General features: G+C 34.8%; 1 protein-coding gene across 1 annotated transcript; it reads right to left on the reverse strand.

The window, feature by feature from the left end:
* Nucleotides 1-537: 537 nt before the first annotated feature.
* On the reverse strand, nt 538-14,770 carry LOC108980435 (3-oxoacyl-[acyl-carrier-protein] synthase II, chloroplastic-like). Its single transcript, XM_018951361.2, has 14 exons — nt 14,025-14,770; nt 11,395-11,600; nt 11,116-11,319; nt 9,957-10,067; nt 9,765-9,860; nt 9,541-9,586; nt 9,361-9,440; nt 8,978-9,046; nt 8,402-8,486; nt 7,038-7,192; nt 6,809-6,889; nt 1,653-1,712; nt 1,331-1,489; nt 538-987 (listed from the first exon to the last, which is right to left on the reverse strand). The coding sequence occupies exons 1-13, from the start codon at nt 14,389-14,391 to the stop codon at nt 1,373-1,375; spliced, it is 1,677 nt and encodes a 558-aa protein (XP_018806906.2). The 5' UTR covers nt 14,392-14,770; the 3' UTR covers nt 538-987; nt 1,331-1,372.
* Between the last annotated feature and the right edge of the window lie 10,830 nt (nt 14,771-25,600).

Here is a 25,600-nt window from a genome sequence, read left to right on the forward strand (position 1 = left end):
CACAACTAGTTATGAATATAATCATTAATTTATGTATAATAGACTACATAAAGATATTAACAAAAATCTTAATTTTATTTGTTGGAATTTGTAAATAATGCTAAGATAGAATATAAATCATTTATGTTTTTTAAATCAAGTAATTTGTGAACGAATTTAAACTAGTTTGAGAAATAAATGAAAGAAAATATATTTGCAACTATGATTTGTGCAACGCCACGTAATCGCTTTGAAAAAAGTGAATAAAATATGAGATCCATATGAAAAAAAAATAATAATTTTTTTAATAATAGACCCCACTTTTTTTTAAAGTGATTAGGCGACATTTACGTACTTTACAATTGTATATAGAATTACTATAAATGAAATGGCCGTGAACATGAAAATGTAGACCCGGTCACAAGTTTGAAATGCGAAGGCTTGAACACCCACAACTTGCTTGACCTCGAATTATTTTATTTCTTACGGTTCAAGGACTAAAAGAAAAAAAAGGATAGAAATTTGAGAATTTGGAAGGAAATGAACTACAGCATTGCATGACTAGAATGGAATATTTTGCATTCGCTTGTGTAGAACAGACGAGGTTAATCAACTGCCAACTCAAAAATTCATTACAAATGACCATAAAAATAAATTAGGTGAGCCATTTGCTTGTACATACAAAAGGATTAAAAAAAAAAAAAACCTTTTAGCAAGGCTAGTATTGCGCAGTGTAACGGTGGTTCAATGCCGGTTATCTTATCAAGTATGTCAAGCCCTACTTTGGCTAGTTTTACCATGAAAGAAAAACAGAACTTATAAGAAAAACGAAAGCAAGAGTATTGCATGATACTCTTACCAGATCGGCCATCCCGAAGCTCTCTCCATCTCCATCTCCATCCAAAGGGCCATCTTACCAGATGTCCAACCAATTTGATTGCATGAGGCCATGCGAGCAACCAAATAGAAGATCAGATACAAGGTAGACTTCCTGAGGTACTCACCCAACTGCACAACGTAGCCAACCCATCAATACTTCCAATAAATCTGACTAACTACAGTTTCCATACCTTTGTTTCAGTTCCTAGCAGATCAAGGAAACACATGTAAAAGCTGCACAATACTTTTCTACGTCCTGATAATTTAACAAAACATTTTTCTTTTTTAAGTTATCATCCATACAAGTGTGTACTCAAACTAAATGTCAGCGGTGAGTGGCCTCTCCATTGTTATCATGTAGCAAAAAGAACAGGAAACTGTTTTGTATAATTTGAATCTGGCTTTATCTCTCTCACACGCATCCAAATTTCCACGGCATACAGATACGACATATACCTTGGAACCTACATACCTTCAGCATCATACAGCAAGGTGGGAGTAGCCCACCAGATCGTCACTTGTACGGGGCAAAAATGATAGATGAATTGTGACCACCAAACCCAAAGGAATTAGACAACACTGCTTTGATGTCCAGTCTCTCTTTCTGTGAGCCCACCAACATATTTGTGTTCTGAATTGAGATGTTTGCAACGTTAGATAATCTGATGTTTAAAGTTAAACCATTTTTTTATAGGTAAGTGTTTGAAGTTAAATCATCATGGTTAAGGAACCAACAACTTTATGGGAACATCTTGACATTAACAAAAATTGACAAAGGATGAAAAGGAACAAACCACGCCTTGGTCTGGGTTTTCCAGGTTGACATTTGGATGAACCCACCCTGTCCGTATCGCCTTATATGAAAAAACAGTAACATGTCAGCAACCACAGAACTGCAAATTGTTATGTATGCTTTTCATGAATTGAGACTATGCCTACCAATGGAAAAAGAAAAATAATTCAAATAGCCCTTTTCTGAATACTATCTGACACTCCATTACAAGATAAACTAGTTGTCGACCTGCACAATGGAATAATTTCTTGACCATTATACATTAGTCTCGTTTGGATACAAGAACCGTTTCATCTCATCTCATCTCATCTCATCATTACAACTTTTCCAAATTCTTATATAAAATATAATAAACAATTCAACTTTTTCAAATTTCAAAACAATAATAATATTAAAAAATAATATTCTAACAATATTTTATTCAACTTTCATCTCAACTCACTATCAAAACCACATCTAATTGTCTAAAATTTCAGTCGCAGAATCTAAACTACAAGAATATTCTAATAATCTTGATTAAGGGAAATTTTTATATCTCAATAAACATCAAAATTTATGTATCTCAAGAAATATCAAAATTAAACTTGTAAGCATACAAAGAGTTCAAAGTAGAATAGTTAAGTGGTGAGGAAGCCAAAGTGGTAAATAATGAAGAGTCAAGCCTGGTTTGGATAGCAAAGTCTTCATCTCATCTCATCTCATCTCATTCCATCTCAATATCCAAACACCACAAACACACCAACGCTTTTCAATTTCAAATCTTCAACTTTTTCATCTAATCATTACCTAATCATTACAATTTTTCCAAACTTCTAAACAAAATACAAAAAACAATTCAACTTTTTTAAATCCCAAAACAAAAATTATATTTAAAATTATATTTTAATAAAATTTTAACTTTCTAATATTTTTATTTAGCTTTTTCTCTCTCATTTCCCAAAACTCCATAAAACATATTAACTCAAACCATTTCACTACTATTGACAAACCATTTTACTACTATTCACAATTCGAACGAGGCCAATATCTATAATAAAATGAATAGAATTTTTTTACTTTTACTAGAAAAGTTTTTGTTTATAAGTAAAAATATTATATATATAAATCAATAGGAGTAACCAAGTACGCTAGACATATAGAAGAAAACACCTAGCCCATACAAGAGAGCCCCAATGACCTAAAAATCCCATGAAACCTACCCAAAATACACCAAGCCTGAATTGGATACACCTCCCCAACCCCAACCCCTTGTTTCCATAAAACTAATCCTCTACCCGAACATTCCACAACGAGATCGTCTTCACAATGCCCTCCCTTTATTCTTCCCTCGACTTGAGCTACCTCCCTTAGCATCGTAGTTGATTGAACATAGAAGACGCTTTAACTCCCTGCTTTTCTTAAAATGTGATTTGGTTTCAAGCGCGTGACTCGCCTCAATCGCAATGAGTAGAGCTTTAAATTGATCTTCATATTCTCCTTGTTCTCCATATGAAAGCCCCAGGATTTGTTGAAGTCTGTTAACTTTATTCAGAACCCAATCTGATGGTGAACCCGCTATACCGTTTAAAGGAGGGATAGAAACCAAAGGAACAACATTATCTCCAGCCACCGTACCCAACTGCACTCCCGATTCCAAACCTTCCCCCACATGAGGCACCAACAAGTCCATTGTTTTTGCCACCATTACAAGTTCCTCCCCTCCACCAACATTGCTTGACTTTGCACCACCCCCCAATGATCCTTGTCGTGTCACTTTGTCTGGCCCTATTGTTCCCTCCGTAACACAGGAAGGGAAAGCACTACCTTTTGTAACCCTGTTTGCATCTTCCAAAAGAGGTTTGACTGTTTCTTCCAAAATATTCGAGACCCTGGAGGGTCCCCCATCTTCAACTAAGGATGAACCCTGGACAGAAGTACCAACCCCATTTGCATATGGTAATTGAGGTCTTACAGCTCCCTCAGGAGGCATAGTGACACTGGCATGGACAAAGATGCCAGCGTCCAACGACCTTATCTATGACGGCGATGAAACGCCCTTTGCCGACACACTTGTGGCCTTCAAACCGAAGGATCTACCCCCCGCCCTCCCTCATCCATGCTCAGCCCACCGCCAAAACTCACGACTAAGTCCAGCCCCTTATCCACTTTCATCATCAGATCTCTTGCATACTCCATAACTCCCTTCAATTGAGCTTTGACATCCCACAAGACCCCCTCCACCTCTCCCAATGTCACCTGACGGCCTTTGTCTCCTACAAGTGCCTTTACTCTTTCCTTCTGCCGCTGAGCTGTTCTCGACCGGACTACCCGCCAATGACCTCAACACCACAGCCTACGAAGCACCTTTGACTGAGGAGGGCCTTCCCACTATTTTTCCAAACTCCCCAGTAACACTTCGAATGGACTGCAGAAAGCCTTTCCATCCAATGCCATTAGCGCCCTCCGGATTCACCAACAATCATTTCCTCCTTCCATTCCAAAATTCTGAGAGTTGTAGAAAGCTGCCCCTTGCATTAGCATGATGTTGAATGATAAAAATTCTATTACCCATCCTTAACTTTGTGAAGAAACCTTCATGACATATAAGTTCTAAACAATCCTCAATCCCCTTAGCCACCCACGAAGTTGTCATCCTCTCTAGACACATGAACTTAGCTATCATTTTGTTACGTTTAGAAATACGAAAATTATTTCTTCCCTCTTTAGTAAAAACAAAATTTTTTTATTCCACTTTCAACCACCTCTCGCCTTCCAACTGAGACGAGTCCACATCACGCGTCGTCATTGTCAAATCCCTTTGTGTCCACTGCTCCCTACTGCCCCAACTTCATCTTCTTAAAGTAAAAGAGCAGAGCTTCATCCAGGTCGGTTTTTGCGAAAAAACCCGGTCGCCGAAAAGGGGGTTAACGCCGGAAGGCCCTCGGCGGAGTCGTCGAGGCCCGTCGACCTTATCTATGCCGGCGGTGAGGGGTCACACGCCGTTCTAGAGTGGGAGAGGGTGGCAGCGTTTATGTAGGGAAACAGAGACAGACCTGGTTTTAGCGACAAAGGCAAATGACGAAGAGACAGAGACAGGGACAAGGATAGACGACGGCAACAGACGACACAGAAGGACTACACAGATGACAGAAACCAAGACAGAAGCTACGAAATCCAGTAGCCGGAGGGAGGACCGACACCGGCCGGCCCTCAGCAGCAGCGCCAAGGCCCGTCGACCAAGTCTGTTAAGGTGGTGAGATGCCACACACCGACTAGGGTGGGGGAGGGGTGGCGGCGGGTCTTGGGTGTTTAGGGTTCTCTCTCTCGCTTTAACTGTTGCGGGTATTTGGTGAAAACCTTGCTTTATTTTAATCTTTTACTAGAAAAGTAACAACAAAAATGATAGAAAAGTTAAGTGGTGGGAAAGCCATAAAGACAAGTACTGCAAAATCTGTAACCACTATAAAATAAAAAGTCTTTTTTCCCTACCTATTGAATTAGCAATCAGAAATGGTAGGAAAATTTTCATCTTCGAATCTTTTTTAAATCTTGATGTAAGAAATTGACTGGGTTTATTTTGGTAATAAAGGCAATACAACAAAAAGCCTTTTTAGCATGTGAAGAGTTGTGATAGATTAATAAAATAAAATGAAATGATGATGTGGCTCAATGGAATACAAAGAAGATGCTTCAGAAATTATATAGGTCTTTTTGTAAGAAAGAGCAATGCACTTGTAGGAGACAAAAGATCTCAGGTGACATTGGGTGAGTTGGAGGGAGTCTTGTGAGATGTCAAATCCCAATTGAAGGGAGTTATGGATTATGTAAGAGATCTAATGATTAAAGTGGATAAGGGGTTGGACCTAGTTGTGGGTACAAGTGTGCTACCAAGTGTGCCGGAAAGTGTGCAGACAAAGGGTGTGTCGACGATAGGGTCGTTGGACGCTGGCATCTTTGTTCATACCAATGTCACTATGCCTTCTGAGGGAGCTGTAGGGTCTCAGGCACCAGTTGCAGATGAAGTTGGTCCTTTTGTCCAGGGTTCATTTGTAGTTGAAGACGAGAATCCCTCCAAGATCTCGAGTATTTTGGAAGATACAGTCAAGCCTCTTTTAGAAGATGCAAACGGGGCAACAGAAGGTAGTGCTTCCCCTCTTGAGGAAGCAATACAGCAAGGATCGTCGAGGTGTGGAGCTAATACACACAATGTTGATAGAGGGGAGGAATTTGCAATGGTAACAAATGGAGGGGACAACAACCATATAGATGTTGAGCAACCATTGGGCGGGAAGGATTTGTCATTGGTGCCTCGTGTGGGGGAAGGTTCAGAATTGGCGTTGGTGCCCCATGTGGAGGAAGGTTTAGAGTCGGGAGCGCATTCGAGTACTGTGGCTGGGGATAATGTCGTTCCCCTAATTTATCTTCCTCCAATCAACGATATAGCGGGTTCAACATCCGATTGGATTCTAAATGAAGATAACGGGTTTCTACAAACCCTGGGACTTTCATATGGAGAACAGGGAGAATATGAAGACCAATTTAAAACACTACTCACTGCAATCAAGACTAGCCACGCGCTTGAAATCAAATCTAAGTTTAAGAAAAGCAGGGAGTTGAAGAATCTTTCATGGGCAATCAACTACGATACTAAGGAAGGTAGCTCAAGTCGAGGGAAGGGTAAAGGGAGGGCTTTGTGATGTTCGGGTTGATGATTAGTTTTAAGGAATCTAGGGGATGGGATCGGGGAGGTGTAATGATAGTTTTCCAATTCGGGTTTGGTGTTTTTTGGGTAGGTTTTCATGGGCTTTTGGGTCATTATGGGCTTTCTTGTATGGGCTAGGTGTTTTTTTTGTATACGTCTAGTGAACTTGGTTACTCCTATTGATAAATATACATAATATTATTACTTATCAAAAAAAAAAAAAAAAAATTCGCTACTCATTATCCCACACACCACACTTTTTTTTTCTTTTTTTTTTATTATTTTTTTAATTTTTGTTGGTTTTATTCTTTCTAAATTAATTGAGTTCTTCTACTTATCATCCATACACCACACATTTGGTAAGAGAAAAAAATTAAAAAATTATGTGTCGTGTGTGGTGTGGGGATGATGAGTAGAATTTTTCATAAAAAAAAAAGTTCCATGAATTAAATCCCAGCATCAAAGACATTGTTTACCTGTACTGCCGCAACAGCTTCCACAGCACCAGCTGCTCCTAATAGGTGACCGGTCATAGATTTCGTAGAATTCACTTTCAACTGTCAAAAGGAGAGAATTTTTTTTTTTATAAGTAACTGTCAAAAAGAGAGATATTAAGTATGATGATACACTAATCTTGTCAAGAATTGCAATATGGTATATTAGAGCCCATTGTCATAAAGGACAAACTTTATACATCCAAGTTACCTGAGGATTCTGGCCAAAACAAGCAATAAGAGCTTGATATTCTTTTAGGTCTCCAGCCGGTGTGGAAGTAGCATGTGCATTTATGTAATTCACATCTTCCCTAGACACCCCAGACTGAGCTAATGCCTTTTCTATGCAGAGGATAACACCAGCCCCTGTTTCGAAGAAATTGTATTGTCAGGTCATTTTCACTGTTTCTTGTTGAGTTGGTATGAGACAACATTATTTACAATTTACGCCATAAAATTAAGGAAGAATACAAGGTAGCAAAGTGCTAAGAAGTCATGGTTTGGGTACAGTTCCTAGCATTAAATTCTTAGCATGGTAACCAATTGGGAAGGCATTCTAAGCAGTTAGCAATAAAATATCTCTGTTAACTTGAGTGAGAAGGAAATGAAAATGCATGCTCAAAAGAAGTGTTTCTAGCATTTATGGATGTAATAAGTCAAGAATTTCACACACTTTGGATTAGAACTTTTCGAATATTTGAAAAATGCTAATAACAAATCTGGCAACATAAGGTCAAAAGTAAAGTTCCAATACTAGGAATTGAACCTTTTGTCATCTATTCAGAGAATTTAGTGATGATAAACATGAACACAAGTGTCAGGATCGAAATCAGTACAAGTGTTAGACATGAAAAAGCAGGGACAACTGAAAGCTCAGCTGCAAATCTCCATACAGAGCATGCCTCAACTTCTGATGCAACATGACCAAATTAGAACAATTAATATAGGACTGCATACAGAAATGTTTACAGAAGATACTTTTGCATTACCTATTTTATAATTACATCTACTCCAATTTGACCCATCATCTTGGCACCTTGGCTGTTACAACCCAACTAAGTTGGCAACCATGTTGGTTTTCTAACAAAGATCACTTCATTAAAGGTAACGGTTCCAGATAGTTTAATTCATTCAATTTTTTGCAATTATGACTAATTTTCAGGTTTTATGCCTCTTCCTGTGCCATAACCTTTTGCTATCAGTACTGTGGGTACTAAATAGCAATGTACATGATTATAATTGATTCACTGCAACCGATAAAAAAAAAAATTTGATGCACTGCAACTCAATTTACTTAAGTGTTTATATATTTCCTGTGTACATGGGCTTCGCCTATTTCATTTGATGAATAAAAGTGTCTTTCTTACTTATCAAAAAAAAATTACAGGAGTTGAGATAAGACAAAAAAAACAATATCATATAGGAGAAGCATCATATAAATAAGATTGAAAAATATTATGAAACCAAAGAACTAAAGAAGAGTGGGTGAAGGATATGTCCATTACAAGAGAATTATGAAAGCAACACAACAGTTTTACGGGCTTCATAATAAGAACCAAAGAGAAGGTGCATTACCATCAGGGTGTGGCTCAGTCATGTGATAAGCATCACAAGTGAAGCTTCCACCTAGAAATTCGGCATAGATATTTGCACCTCTTCTCTGTAAAATTAGAAATTAGCCAATAGGATTATTACCCAGAGGAAAAACCTGATCACATGTTATACTAGGAAAGGATTGGGCTTTATTAGTCTTAAGTGAGTGAGAAAATATAGAATTAGCAAGTTCAGCTCAGCTCATTTGCATTTATCCACTTGGTATTCATGTCAAGAGAGTGAATCATGAGATGACTTTTTTTTAATTATCAAAAAACAAAAAGATCACAGGCAGTACTAGTTGAGGATGGTGCAATGAAAAGTTATCTCATGATTCACTCTCGTGACATGAATACCAATTGGATAAATGCAAATGAATGACTGATTTTTTAAACTAGAAGGAACTTGAGAGACAAAAGAAATGCCACCGAAAGGGGATCAAGGGAGATAATGGCCGATAATCTGAAAGAGAATGAGGCCCTAAGAAAAGCTCACTGGCTAAAAGGAACTGCCTACATGCATGTTGGACATGGCCTTTTTGAGTTTGAATGAGAATACCTTAGCATGCTCTAATTCTTCAAGGAGCAAAACCCCAGCTCCTTCCCCCATAACAAATCCATCACGATTCTGTTTGATGACACAAAAATCAGTGTTAAGTAATACACAAGAATACCAAGTAAAACAGACAAGAATTGCCATCTCTAGTATCTTTCCTCAAACATCAATCACAGAAATCATCACAATATATAATACAATATGGTAGTTTGAAGGAATCGCTTGAAATTTAGTCACTTTTAAAATAAGGGAGAGTTCCGCATGTATTCTTATAATCATTAATTATTTCACGCTTCAAACAATATTTTATAAAATTCCACAGAAGTAAGCAATGAAAAAAAGGAGAAAATGAAGACACGGAACCAATAGGATTGCTGGTAACATACAATATCCCAAGGGCGTGAAGCTTTTGTAGGATCAGTGTTCCTCTGGGAAAGTGCTCTGCAAGCCACAAAACCTCCCAAGCCTGCAGTAACGAGTAGAAGACATGTTATGTAAACTTCATGATATTAAAAGTTGGCATATTCTGAGATAAATTTAAAATAGGGAAAGTACACAGGAGATACCAATAGGTATGATTGCCGCATCTGAGCCACCACAAAGCATCACATCCTGCATTACAATGTTGGATTGCAGCTTATATTTAGATTTATTTGATTATTAGTTTTTCTTTTCAAGGTTGGACCTTACAAACAAATCATTTGACAGAAAAATACAAACAAGAGACTAAATAATATGAGAGACTTGCACACTTCTGTGGCAGAGGGAGTGTTGAATGCAAGACACTTACAGCTTCACCTCTAGTTATATGGTTTGCTGCATTCAATATACAAAAGTTGCTTGTAGCACAAGCAGTAGAGATAGAATAGTTTGGGCCCATCCATCCCTGCAATTTTTTAAGTAATGAGCTGTTAGAAGGTCAACTCCATAACTGCAGCTCTCATCAGGGCATATCACAAATTTGAAAAAATATTAAGTTGACCAGATCCATTGCAAGCATGGCAGAACCCATATTTGTAGTTGCAAAAGGTACGCAGAAAGGATTCATCTTCTTGTATGAAACTCTTAAAGCTTCAATTGCATCATTAAAAACCTGTTCAAAATACAAAGGACACCTAAAAGGAGTAAGCAATCAATATGCCAGACTACAGAATTAATAAGCTAAATTGCAGAATCAATCTGCTTTCCCTGTCATGGTTTCAGATAAATTAAAAGTTCCACTTTAGTAGGAAACCATATAGGTAGCAGATGTAGTGTTCGTGAAATCGCTAGCGCTGGCACACTTGAGTGCCAAATGTTGTCTAGAGCCTAGGCGATAAGCACAAGGGCCGCCTGAAATGCTCACATTTTTAAAAATGATAAATAATAACAAAAAATCCATAAAATGGAAAAAAAAAAAAAAACTTTAAAAAGCAAAATGGTATTATATTTAGCCTAATAACTCAATTTATTAGAGTATTATGCAATATAAAAATCAAGTAATAAACTAATTACAAAATTTAAACATAACGTTTTATATAATTCTCTTATGCTCTGCTAAATATACACATCTAAGAATTTGATAGCCATAATAAAATAAATTACATGGTTCAATCAAAATATATCCAAAAGTCCAAGACTAAAACAGTTCAAGAATTATGTAGCTATTGACTTCTATGCTAACATAAGCAATCAAACATCAACCCATCCAGAAAGCCAACTTGGACTTAATATATTGGGTTCAAAGCATATACATCACTTGAGCCAATGTGGCGCCATGGTACGTAAATATACCAGCTTAATATTTAAGAATATTTTATTACATCATTTTCTGGGTCTTGAACTGATTTTTATAAATTTTTCTAAAAAAAACAAACTTAACAAAATTGTGCTTTTCTGCACTTTAAGCTCACACAAAAAGTGCCAAAAAGCGTGCTTTTGTAAGTGCACTTTGCTTTTGGTATGTGAAGTGCTTTGCCCTTGACTCTTGTGCTGTGCGCTTAAGCGTGCTATACCAACACTAAGCAGATGTGACTACAACTTACAGTTCTCAGAATGCACTTCCTATCAAATTGAATATTAGCAACTGAAAGTTCTTACCAATTTTAATATGTTCAACCTTGTTAATTCTAATGATATCTTGTGCTGAGGAATGATGTTACCTTCATTCCACCCATTGCCGAGCCAATCAAAACTCCACATTTTGCTTTATCTAAATCATTCATTACATCTTCTGTAATTCCACCATCTGCCAAGGCTTTTTTGCCAGCAGTAAGCAAGTAAAGCATGAATTTGTCCATCCTCTTGGAAAGTTTGGGCACAACCCATCCATCAGTAGAAAAAGACTTGATCTCTCCAGCAATTCTCTAGGGAAAGAAATAATATTAAGCACAAGGTGAAAAGTGAGCACCAGATGAAGAGATAGCTGAAATATGGTTTACCGTTGGAAATTGGGCACAATCAAAAGCCTCGATCTCACTTATACCACTGACACCCTCAAGCAAATTATTGTAGAAGACATCTGGTTCATGACCAAGTGGGGTCACCACACCCATCCCTGTCACAACCACTCGCCTTTGCTTTGTGAGAGGTTTCTTTCTTGTTGCGACTTCCATTGCAGGTTGCACAGCTACAGCCATGGCTTCCCCTAGAGTATTAATAAATTCAGCAGAGGTGGCACGTGAATGTAGTTATTACATCATCACAACTTTATAAATTTAAAGCTTTATCAAATAAGACTTGTGCATCAAAACAACACAATTTTAACAACTGATTAAGTGAAGCCTATGATTATGACTACCAAGATTGGTTTGAATATGGAACTTAGTCCATAATCAAAGAACAAATATCAGCATTAGGGTTTGAATTGACAGGACTGCTGCAAGCCTGCAACATTCATCTCACTGACCAGAGAAAGTGGGAATTTGCCAGTAAGGCTGATGACTATATAACAATCAGGACTAGTGCACCTAAGTCAAGTAACCAAGGCATTCACCAGAGAGAGGGAGAAGCATTATACTATCAATTGAAGAATGAAGAGTCACAATGTTTTGTACTTCGCAGCTAGAACTTCCATTTCGTGAATGTGTTATGACAAGAAACCACCTGAGTTTAATTTTCTTCAGACTATTAGATGAAAAAACTGAGGGATTACTTCACAACATGCAAATCCTTGAAAGTCTCTCATGATACACCTCCGGAAAGTGAGCCTCCCACGAAGGTGATACCAGGAATCTATCCAATCGGGACCAAACCCGATTGTTAGGTTTCTTCACTGCCAATAAGATATCTTGGTCTCCCTTTGGGGGCTGTGTTTAAGGCAAGAGCAATTTGGGATTGGGTGATTGAGAAGGTAGAGAGAAGGCTGGCAACATAGAAGAGGTTGTACTTGTCAAAAGGGGAAAGAATCACCTTAGTTAAAAGCACTCTTTCTAATCTCCCTACATATTTTCTCTCATTATTTCCTCTACCAGTTGGCGTGGCTAATAGGAATGTAAAGATGTTTTGAGATTTCTTATAGGGAGGTATTGGGGAGGAAGCCATGTTCCATCTGGATTTAGTTGGGATAAGATTTTTTCTCCACTGTCGTGTGGAGTTGAGGACCTTCAATAAATTCCTTTTAGGGTAGTGGTTATGGAGGTATCATCAAGAAAGTGAGACTTCATGGAGGGTTGTGATTGATTCCAAATATGGGAGTGCTTGGGGGTGTTGGTGCTCTAATGAGGTTAGAGGTAAACATGGTGTGGGAGTGTGGGAAAATATTAGATGGTTTGGATTCATACCATAAATAAGAAGTTCACAGTTCGCTCTATGTACAAGCCGCTGTCTAGTCCGAATGTAGTGCACTCTTTTCCTTGGAAGTGTATATGGAGAAGTAAGGTTGCTTTCTTTAGTTGGACAGCTTCTCTTGGGAAAATTCTGACCTTGTACAATCTTAGGAAGCGTGGACTAACTGTCATGGATTAGTGCTACATGTAAAAAAATGTGTCAAATCAGTGGATCATTTGTTACTTCATTGTGAGATGGCAAGGGTGTTATGGTGTGAGGTCTTTAATAGGATTGGAGTGGCGTAGGCGATGCCTAGGAGGGTAGTGGATCTTTTCGCTTGTTGGAGAGGTCTTAGGGGTAACTCTCAAATTGCCACTGTTTGGAACATGATCCCTTTATGGTCTTGTGTGGTGTATATGGTTTGAGAGGAAAGAGCGATGTTTTGAAGATAAGGAACGCTCAGTGGACGAACTTAGATGTTTCTTTTTCAACACCTTATTTCTTTGGGCTTCAGCCATTGTATTCAATGGAACTAGTGTCCATGATTTCCTCTTTTTTTTTTGTAGTTCCTAACATGTAACTAGGTTTCCGCATCTGTATACTTCATGTGTACTTGGGCTATACCTATTTACTTGTCTCAATAAAACTTTTCTTATATGTCAAAAAAAAGATAGTTACACTGTGCAACTAGAAACAACCAATGTTGTACTTGGATTGTGCCTTTGATTGAAGTCTAATTACTTATCAAAAAAGAAACAACCTAAGTTGTGCTGGATTACCAATAATAACTCCAAATATATCCATTCAACTGTTACAAAACTGGTAAATGAACCTCGTTTAGGGTAGTGAGTTCTCACGAGAGAGAGAGAGAAGTCCTGCGGTACTAATATTGAAGAACCTATTTTCCAATAGCCAAACAGCTCCATAACCGAAACTGAAGTGAACTTCCCAGCCAACACAACGTAATATTAGACCCAATTATTAAAATCCTTCATCATTTCTAGTCTTTTCACAGTGTGCAACCAGAGGAAACGGGAACAAAACCAAATTTCCACACTACACAAAGCAAATGGAAAAACTACTTATAAAAAAAGTAAATGGAAAAATAAAAATGTTCTAAGAAAATCCAGAACAAATCACAAGAAGATCAAACGGGAAATGAATCAAATGTTAACAAAATCCCAGGTTTTCAATTTACTGAATAAATATAAAGAGAGTAATCGAAGTTAATTTTAATACATAAATAAATAAAAAAGTCAACAATAAAGGCTCAAACTTGAAGGGTATCGCAGAAAGAATATACCGGAATGGGGTGGTCGATTCAAACTCCTCTGTCTACGATTCAGATGAACATTCTTGGATCCGAACAGAGAGTAAAATCCCAAAGAAGAAAGGCCCTTGGAGCTATAGTACTCATGACAGGGTTCGAAAGCGAGGCAGGAGCTCATAAGGCCCTGAATGCTCGATCCACACAGGGAGGAAATCGAGCCCGTCCGAGGTTCGGAGCTGCATTTGGACAAGACCCTCCTCCTGCCGCGAGCCCATTTGCTCTGTCTCTTGCTGGAACCGAACATGGACGGGCACGCGGAGTGGTCTGCGCCGCACGTGACCGACATGCAAGTAGCGACCAACCACGTGCAAAGCGGAGATGTCACACACGACGCATCCATGACAGACGTACAAGAAGAAGAAGACGACGACAAAAAAAAACGAAGAAGACCCCAGAAGATGAAATCGAAAATCCAGATGGAAAGAAATGAACTTGGGTTTGATTATGTTAATCTAGGCGAGGAAGAAGATGAAGGTGTTCATGGATGGTTGAGATGTAAATGAGGAAGGCATAGAGATAGAAGTGGTAGCACTGGTGAACAAAGGGTGAGAAAGAAAGAAGGGAAAAGTTGCATTCGGTTTTTTGTCGGGTGTTTGGATTGGGAAAAGCTTTGAGGCGCCAAGTTTTGGGCAATCTGAGTCCTCCGCAGTCCGCAGTCCGCAGTCCTCACTCCTCAGAAGAGGCTGCCAATCTCTCTCTCTCTCTCTCTCTCTCTCGGTCTTTCTACAATATGAAGGAAAGGCTATATTCAAAATTAAATAAACAAAAACAAAAATAAATTCTGAAAATTTCCTAGTGGCTGGTTTGAATATAGAAATGAGATAAAATGAAATAAGTTAAATAAAATATTATTAAAATATTATTTTTTAAATTTATTATTATTTAAAAATTTTAAAAAATTAAATTATTTATTATATTTTATATAAAAAATTATAATGATGAGATATATATTCTTATGTGCTGTTATAAAGCATGTCTTGCTTGGATCATTTTAAGCAAATACCCTTCAAGTGATCAAAAAGACATCACTACCCCAAGATCATGCTCTCTTTATATAAATCAGTATCTAAAATCTTCCATCATCATTATTGATTAATAATACTACTTACCCCTATTGACCAGAATAAAGTTTTGATTTGAAGTGTAGGTTTTGGTTCTTGGCCACATGAATTGGCCTTTCTGAGTTCTGTGGTCCATTAGTGTTTTTTTTATTTTTTTTGCTCAGGAGCAAGTATATATGGTGGGGCATGGGGAAGAGTAGTTGTAGTTTTTTTTGTATATTCTTGGTGGTTAACCAGTCATGAGATGCTATTCTCTTTTGTATATAATTTGAGGAAAAAACAACTAAATTCACCAAGCATATGTCGTCATGTATTTAATGCTATGGATCCTACACAACTGATGTTTATGCATGCTCGCTCCTCTTACAATAAACCAGACATTTACACTTTGTTAGCATGCTTTTTAACTTTGGTTGAGAATGTCTGAGTTGATGCATCCTTCCATGGAAATGAATAAATAAATTAATGGAAAAATGAGAACATAGAGGTAATGAAAGTGGAATTCTCTTACCAAATGCATCAAAAAACATTAAGATACATGAGATATCAAAATAATGGGGCAAATAGAATTTCTACTTATTTTACCTTTGCATAAGGGTGAGCACCAACTGACCCGAGTAGTGTTTAGGACTGACCCGACCCGACCCAACCCAAGTTTGATGAGTAATAAAACTTTTATTCTCAAGAGATCGAGATACAAACGAAATTAATGTGAGATCGAGTTTGAAAGAGGTGCAAGGACACAAACGCAGAGAGAAAGCGAGAGTGAGAGGAACTAACAGGGGAAGTCGAAATGAAACCTTAACGTCAACCGTAATAGAGTGGGAAAGCTCGTCATGGTTGCAGCTGCGTTCGATGACATCGATGTGTAGATCCTACTGGCTCTAGCTGTGGCCCTCGTGAGTGACTTTGGTTTTCATCGAACCCGCGATGAAATGGGCATTTTTTGCAAAGCATCCGATATGGGTTTTATGGGGATTCTTGGATGATGCTTGGACCGAGCTCCTCACAGTTGATGCAAGCAAGCTCTGATTTTCTTCTTCAATTTAATTTCGTTCGTTCGTGTAGTTTATAAGGTTTGGTTTTTTTCCGCGATGAAATGTATTGTTTTGTTTTTCCAAATTGGCATAAAACTGAGAATTTACCTTGTGGTTGAACAATGGATCAACAATCCGTATAACATGTTCCAACTCATGCTTTAAATTGACTGCAAGTGGTTATGATGACAGAGAGAAATGGGGAGGGATGGCAATTAGGGTTTGAGATCAATTGTGAAAACGTGTAGTCGGTTTCAACGGATTCGACCCGCAAGCTATTTCAAATCACTTTTTCGAATCTGGTTAGATCGGATCTTACGGACAGACCATATTACATATTTTTTTGCAATGCCCTACCTTTGCATTGCTCCAAATAACAATAAAAATAAATGAATAGTATAGATTCTGCCATTGAGGGGAGCTATTTTTCTGGAATTGATTATTCAGCCAGCACGTGAGTATTGTCGAGTATAGGAAAGTTAGGACAATTGGCTGAGGATGATACATCACCAAGAAGTACATACTTTGGCTAAAGTCAAAACTTTTAAAGAGGTTAATCTACATTGGACTAATCATTCTAAAGTCAAAATAATAATATAATATTATATATTTTAATAATTTTTTTTATTTTTATATTTTACAAATACACTCCATATATTAATTAATAATTTAATTTTTATTGTCCAAATAAATTATTTAACATGAAAAATAAAGGAAAAGAAAGAGAAGGAAGGGAGAGAGGAGACGTGGGAGTGAGTGAGAAAAGTGAGAATATTTTTTAATAAAATATTATTTTGGTTGATAAACAGTAAATCATCAAATATAGTTTTGACTAGTTCAATACAATTAATTTTAAAAAACCTTAGTCAAAATTTAGACTTGTCTGGCATTTGGTTAAGCCAATATCAATATTCTAATAATTAGATGAAAAAATTAAAAATTAAAAATTTTTATGTTTGAGTAATATTCAAAAAGAAAATAAAGTGAAAAATTTTAAGATTGAAAGAAATGAGAGAAACCATCTATGTTGTCAGACAACCCCTAACTTTTCTTTGGAAAATGATAGAGCCACCGGCTCTCGCTGGGAGTCATCGCTGGCTCTATCATGTGTTTTTTAATATGTTTTTTTTATAATTATTTTTATATAAAAATTTTTAACAATTTTAAATATTTAAAAAAAATAAAAAATAATAATATTATTAAAAAATACTTCATTAATCATGAAGTAAAAAAAAAATTATTTTTTTATTTCACTTCGTGATTAAGGAAGTATTTTTTAATAATTTTTTTTACTTCATGATTAAGGAAGTATTTTTTAATAATATTATAAATTTATTTTATTTTTTAAAATATTAAAAAATATTAAAAAAATTTATATAAAAAATAATTATAAAAAAAACACATAAAAAAATACATACTAAAACCAACGGAAGCCACCAACAATACCTCTAGCATTACTCCTTTCTTTTGCATGTGAGTAGTTTCATCGGAAAGAATGGACAGTTTAAACAAAAATAAAAAATAAAAAATAAAAAAAGGTTAGAGACTATAATAGCTTTATTTTCTTGTACTTATATCGTGTGATGTGTGTACTGCATCAGGACTGAGATGTCATATGATAAACAAAAAGACATTTTCACTTTTCGTTTGTTTTTCTCACTTTCCTAGTAATTGTAATGTGAAGAATTATAAAGAACCTTGTTAACTAGTCAAGACTGAAATTAGGTTTGTATCCTTGACTGCATTCAACTTATCTTAATATCTAAATATTGAATTCATTCACAAATATACATAACTCAGCTGGTTTTAACACTGTTTCTTGATATAACACGTCACTGACATTATCTAGGGGTTCCTGACTTTCTCTCTCTTTTTGTTGTGTTTTTTCTTCCGTCATGATAAGTCTGCCTCTCTCTCTCTCTCTCCCTCTCTCTTTCCCGTCCTTCTTCTTCCCCAAACCGTCTGTAACGAAGGCAACCTTCCCGTGCCATGACTTTGCTATCTGGAATGGTGGGTGACTTTCTTTATTTCTACCGCGCAATTATTTTTGTAGTAGTTATTAAATAATATATACACAAATATTGAAATAAAATGTGAGCAAGATACTGTTATCTTTTAACTGATAATTATTTAAATTTTTTTATAAATTTCGAGTAAGAAAAAGTTTGCACAAAAAATATTTTGCATGTATTGAGGAAATTTATGTTTGATTTTTGTTATTTATTACTTAAAGATTTAAATAAATTAATATTCAATCATTACAACAACTCTTCAATCATTAATGTGATTCATACATTTTTCAATTTCTCATAAGTACATCTAAATTCATCTTAACATCCAAATATATCAAACTCATCTTAGGTGAGACTCACAAAAATCACTATATCATCTCCACTCATTACTATTCATAAAGAATTCAGTTTATTTCAATTCATCTCAATATCCAAACGCAACCTTGTAGACCGTTAAAACCAAAAAAAATTGAAAAAAGAATGATACAAGTGGGAGGCTAATAGTTGCAGGACCAATCCTCAGAGTTACCAAACTTAGGATAAAACCTTTGGGGGTGGCTTTGGTAGCAAGGGCTTTGGTTTTAGTAATATGCTCTCTCCATTTAAGGTTTGAATTTTTTTAGGTGTAAATAATTTTTAGAGTTTATCAAAATCTTTGTCGAGAGTCTGTATACCCTTCAAATTATTCAAAATTTTACTTTCTTGCATCTGATGTCAATAAAAAAAAAAAAACAAAGTGAGAATAGAAAAATAGAATCAAAAGTGAGCAAATCATTCTTCTATATCTTAGTGTATGAATGCCTTACAAGAGAAAAAGAAAGGAAAGAAAAATGTAGGTTAGAATTTGCAATAGCAACTTAAGGAACAGTTATTCCAATACAAAGTGCAAAAAACCTATTCTGAACCAGACTTCCATCAACACATGTTTGCACCTTCACAAACAAACCCTGAAGAAAGACAAAAAAAAAAAAACTTGAGGTCAGTCCAATCTATTAATTATTCACTTGCTAAAATGTTTGGCACCATCCGTCAATTTCAAATCTCACCACCACATATCTTAGGGCTAAGATAATCATTCCCTTTTTGTTTTTGCGAAGAAAGTTAATGGATTACTTCAACTTTACTCATGTGTTGGATACCGTGACATTCGGTGGTCCACTTCCGTAGGTTGTTTGATTCAGGATCGCGAAAGCTGACCGGATTGAAGGTCCGGATCTTTAATATTCATTAAGCATGTATAAAATGTTAAAGAGACAATTTAATTTTAATTTTACTAATTTAATTAATTTTTTGTATTAATTAAAAAGAGAGAAAGAGAGAGAGGAATGTTCATGGATTGAATTGGACTGAATGAACCGATAGCTAACGGTTTGGTCCATAAAAAATGATTGACCAAAATTTTCGATCCAAAACCCCTCAGACTGAACCGATTACACCTCTAATATCTATTAGGGATGGTGCTAAAAAAAAAAAAAAATCACAAAAATGCACATCGGTGCACTTCATTAGTCTCTTCAGCATTTTCCATCTATCAAACAACATGCTGCAATATGTCAATTCCAAATGTTAGGAAAAGTTGTAACATGGATTGGCTGGAGAGGTTGGACTGTAGGTGTTTTGTTAAAGGAAAATGTTTAGGATAGCGATGCATCGGTTAGATGCACTTGTACCTGTCGCTCCTCACTTTGAAACCTGAGAATATTCATCTAGAAGATCCATAACCAAAGAAGCCATTGGAGTGTTTAGCATGTGGAGACATGGAGATAGGATGGTGCGTGAGGCTCATGTGCATTTCTAAAATCAAGTTAATCAACATTGTCGCTCTCACCCTGTAGATCGGTGGCCTCGAAGTTCATTGGGATGGCACATGTTGCTATGAAGAGGTTGAAACCTAGTAGATTGGTCTATTCCACTTTAGAATGAAAAAAGAACAAAAAATTTTCAAAAAAAAAAAAAAAACCATACAAGCCTTGGAGGAAAGGTGAGGAAGGAAGAAGGGTAGGGAAGAATATACTGTGTCAAAACTCCCCGCTTCTCCAATAAGGTAAATATGGGCTGATATTTTTAAATAGAAGTTAGAGAGTAAGGAAGATAGATGAGAGATGTCTCTTGAACTTTGATGGGATTCTGGTTTGAGCAAAGCAACGAGGAAGAAAATAATATACTTTGCAATATATTTGAAGGTAAGGCAATCAAATAAGCAACATTTCACATGGGAGTTATGAAAGTTTAGTAGGCTTGTTTGGCGTCAAGACATGTTTCATAAACACCACGGGCATATAATCATATTATTAAGAAATAATCTTCGGATCAGCCACTGTTTCGCAACAATCAGACCATACTTGATATGCAGGATTTTATTTTATTTCCTTTAACAAAACTTGAGGAGAGATAGGTTGGAAGAGAGGTCGAGAAGAACTTGAAGAGAGAGAAGTCGAAAAGAAAGAGCTTGAGGAGAGAGAGAGGGGGGCTGAGGAGAGCTTGAGGAAGGGGAAAGAAAGGAAGGAGGAGAGAGAGACAGAGGGATGAGAGAGATTGAAAGTAATGGCTGAATGTGACATAAAGTTGAAAAAATGTGTGGAGTGTATGATAAAATAGTGACTGATGTATAGCAAGATTCTATTATTAAGGGTTAACTACTAAAATAGTCGTTGTAGTTTTTTCTTTAGATAGATTACTTTCCAAATCTTAAAAATGAACTTTTTCATCTTTATGTTTTTAATTTTGAACATTTTAATCATTTTGTTAAGATCTGTTAGGCTGGTTAATGAAGTCCTTACTACGTGGCTTAGAAGCCACAGCATTGCCATAAGATTATGCCATGTGTCACAATAGTTAAAAAGACAAAATTTGATTTTTTTAAAATAAAAGAAAAAAATGAAAAAATTCTAAATAAAAAAAAAAAACAAAAAATGTCAAAAATAAGAGAAAAAAGGTGTAAGTTTTTTAAAAAAAATTAGAAAATAAGATTAAAAGGAGAAAATGATCAAGCCAGCCAATGAGATTATTTTTTTTTTAATTTTTTTCTTTGTAAGTTTTTAGTTTTTTTTTTAATTTTTATTTAATATGACAAACAGCAAAATTTTATTGGTGATGACATGGCTTATAAACTATGTGGCATGGACTCCATTAGTCAGTCTTAACGAATATGTAATAAAAGGATTAAAACGAGAAAAGTCAAGGAGTAATCATCTAAAACCAATAAGCTTCTGTATTTATAATATAATAAGGCCATTTCAAAGATGCTAATAGACTCGAGGTGATCCTCCCTTAACTTAAGCCTTTTGTTTTCAAGATTAAAATTTAAAATTTTAAAAATTTCACATTTTATCGTTACAAAATTTTTATATAATATAAAATAAATAATTTAATTTTTTTAAATCTTAAAATAAAAATAATATTAAAAAAATATATTTTAATAATATTTTATTTAATTTTTTAATTTTAATATCAATTTATCTCATCTCATCTCAAAATAAGTCTTCAAAAAGAGTCTAAAGACTCGGAGAGTAACAAAAAGCAGTGCTCACATTACTAATTTTTTATGTATTAGTAGCTAAGCGAAGTATTTAGAACTCCCGATCTATATTGGTTATCTAAAAAATGAGTTTTCGGGGAAGGTCGTTGAAAAAGTGCAAGCAAAATACTTTAAATATTTTTTTATGAAGTTATATATATTATATGGTTCATCTCCACTATGCAAGATTTCTGGTTGTCTTGGCCTACTCTTTTGCTCAACGTGCACGGCATTAATTCTTATTATTATTTTTGCACCAATTGCTATGGAGTATGGACATGACGTGATTAGAGAGTAATCTAATTTGGAAAATACATACCCATAAAAAAAATCAAACAAAAGTAATCCCACAAAATAATATGTTTTGATGTGGTTTATCAAATTATAAAGTTACTTTTTTTGTAAAATAGATCTAACGGATCATATAAAATTACATCAGTTTGTGAGATTACTTTTGTATAATCTCTTTGTGGCTATAGCACTACTATGAAAGTTTTTTAAAATCTTCAAAAATGTCAATTTCATCATGCACAATCTTGTTAGCATAGCCCCTTTCATATCACCGATATGAAATCATCAATTATCCTAAATGTTTAAATTGATGCGAAGATATAGACTTTATATTTATTTTATATATCAACACTCTCCCTCACGTGTAGGTCAAACTATCCCTCAATAAGTGGGCTCAACACGTAGAATATTTAATTAAATGAGATAGAGTGTAGAGTCATGATTTGAATTCAAGACCTCTACTCTTATACCACGTGAAATCATCCCTTATTTAAAAAACTTAATTGATGAAAAACGATAAATTTTATTATTTATTTTAACCAGAATCAACATTAAACCGAGCATGCAATGCCAAATCAAAGGTTGTTTGGTGTTAAAGAAGTCCAAAACTCGTGTCTTAAGGGGGGAAAAAAAAAAGAAAAGGTACTTGTAATATTGTTCTAGGAATCAATGTGCTTACCTAATCAAGTTTGACCAACCACAATCATACATCACTTACATGTTATTATTTATTTAGAATTTTAGAGGGATGAAATATTCCAATACCCTTTTAGTTTTACGTTATTCGTCTTCATTTTCATCCCGTTTATGTCAATATTTTTGTGATGAGAAAAATTCCAAATTTTCAACAAAAATGAAATTGCCTCCGTAATGATCTATGTAGGGTAATAAATAACAAGGTTACTGCACAAATTGCCAGAGATCGACTCCTTTAAATTTGAGTTAGGCTTGATGAATTCGTTTATTTACAAATACAAAACTATGATAAATTATTAAACGATACAAATCTTTATGAAGATGAAGTTATAAACTATGGACAATCATTAAAATCTGAAGATAATATTATAAGTTATAATATAAATAATTTCTGTGACAAAATTGATTAGCTTCTGAACAAACTCAGATAATAAATGAGATTTTTGTGATATATAAAAATTGTTTTGAGTAAAAAATTATCTACACAGATCTTGAACACTCGTTACTCAAATGAGATTCAAGTGCTTTTATTGATTTCAATAAAGGGTTCTGCTATTCATCAATTACTATTTAGTATTTACTCTTAAACTCCATAGTGATAACTTTTTCTTTATTTTTTCGTAGGATGTGGTGTGTGTATAGTGAATAATAATTGATAAGAAGAATTATTCTCTAATAAATCACTCCTGAATCATATCATTACAGACATAAATTGATAAAATTACTTATAGAAAAAACACTAACTGTATTTAAAAAAATCTTACTATTCCATGTGTCAATTTTTAATATGATAAAAATTAGGAAATTTTAATTCAAAATTTGAATTTAAAAAAAAAATTAAAATATGTAATTTACGTATATATGCAAAATTATAAATACATGTAGGAGTACTCTATATACCCATAAACAATCTCCGAGATATCTTAGTAATAATTGACTTCATATATATTTTCCAAACCAACTATTCTTTTAGGTAGATGTACTTCGAAAGAAAGAAAGGAAAAAAAAAACTTAAAAAACTTAAAGCTTCCACTGGTCGCTAAGAAGATGGTAAAGAGTAGGGGAAAAATAATCCTGGTACAACCATTTATAACGTGGACTAGGATGTCTCCAGTCCTAACGACAACCAAGTAGATAGGTAATTACTCAATTCCAACATTAAACTACCCAATAATGAACATAAATACAACAAAATAAAGTGAGATGGTGAAAGAAAAGGAAACATGAGCAGAATTAATCAATTTGGGAAGTGAAGATTGGTGAGCCAAACTCGTATTTTCTCAACCAAATTTCTGAATTTTTCTCAGCAACCAATCAACACATTTGCTCTTATCTCATGCTGCTAATAATAATAATAATAATAATGGGAAAAAGAAAATTAAAGAGAAGGACATTCAACTACCTTTCCTTTTTCGACCTCAGTCTAAAAGTCTCAACCATATATCCTTAAAACTCTACTTCTTAATTAAGACTACTCTTTTTTTTTTTCTGTCTTTTTTTCACTATGTTTTTTAATTTTTCTGAATTTGCCCACAAAGAAAATATTTAAGAAAACACACGTGAGGGGTTCTCATGAGATGCTCTCCAACTATAGAAAGAAACATTGAGAAATTTTCAGTGCAATCTGATCTGCTGCCCATTTCTATTCCTCGTCACCAAACAAGTGGGTTGCCAACCAATGGGATATGTATGTAGACGTTAGGTTTACTACAATAGTGTAGATAACATGGCTTGTCTATATAAATTATACTATAAATATCTTGATATTGCATTTGGATAGATAGGCATGCATGAGATTGCGGTGGAAAATATAGTTTATACTTTTAGGACTTATAACTTATAACTTCAGTAATAACGTTTACTATTAAAACGTTATTGATTGTTTGGTAACCATATGTTTAAAGTACTTTCAAATATGTTACATTTGTTCAGAAACAAATTAAAAAAGTATTTTTTTCAGATAGAAATGATGATTATTTAAATTTTTAAAAATCATGAGCATATTCTTGAAAGTTTGAAAGTTGTAATTATCTAAAAGTTATATGAGCATTTTTGTCCATTGACAGTATTTTTAAAATTTGAATTACGTTCCGCATTATCCGGAAAAACACGTTTGAGAAAAATCATCATTTTGATGTTTTTTCTCAATCATACTTTTTAGCTTATTTGATATTAAAAGTGATTTAATATGTAACACTCAAACAATTTAATTGTTCAATTAAAAAGTTTTTAAGACTATTTAAACACTTTTTAATCCTAATTCCCCAACCCTAAGACCAAGGATTTGGATTTCGACCTTTAAATTAATTGAGATCTCTTTTTGGATCCTACGTTAAAATTTGGATTTGTATCATGGTCGAAAAAGCTTTTAAGCCTTTCAAAATCTTAAAAAGCATGGTTAATTTGAAATTCAAGTTTAAATTCAAATTCAAATCCAAATTCTTCTATCTATATACAACCTAGGTGATTTCACAACTGAAGAGAATTTGACAAGGTGGCAAGATCTCATCAATGCTAAGGTGGCAAGATCTCATCAATTGAATTAAAAAGAAAAAGAAATAATTAAAGAAATTTACTTGATAGAATACCTTAAGGTTGAGTTTGGGTAGAATGATTTGGACTTGGGATTGCAAATCAATGCCATGATTTCAAATTCATTTCATGTAGTGTAATTTGAAATTCAAGATTTTGAAATTTTGTCCAAATCTAAATCTAAGTTTTAATATGATCGAAGCAAATAATTTAGATTTCAAAGACTCAAATTTTAAACCCTTTTCCAAATCCAGCCATCTAAACACAACATAAGAGTTATACATGATCAAGAAAATTATACTTGTATTTGTTCTAATATATTATAAATGATAATTGAGTATTTAATTCTCTTTGAGTCTTTGGTAAGATAATTTGGAGAAAGATCCTCTCAATTTCTTACTCA

The sequence above is a fragment of the Juglans regia genome, chromosome 1, assembly GCF_001411555.2.
Source record: "Juglans regia cultivar Chandler chromosome 1, Walnut 2.0, whole genome shotgun sequence".
NCBI lineage: Eukaryota > Viridiplantae > Streptophyta > Magnoliopsida > Fagales > Juglandaceae > Juglans > Juglans regia.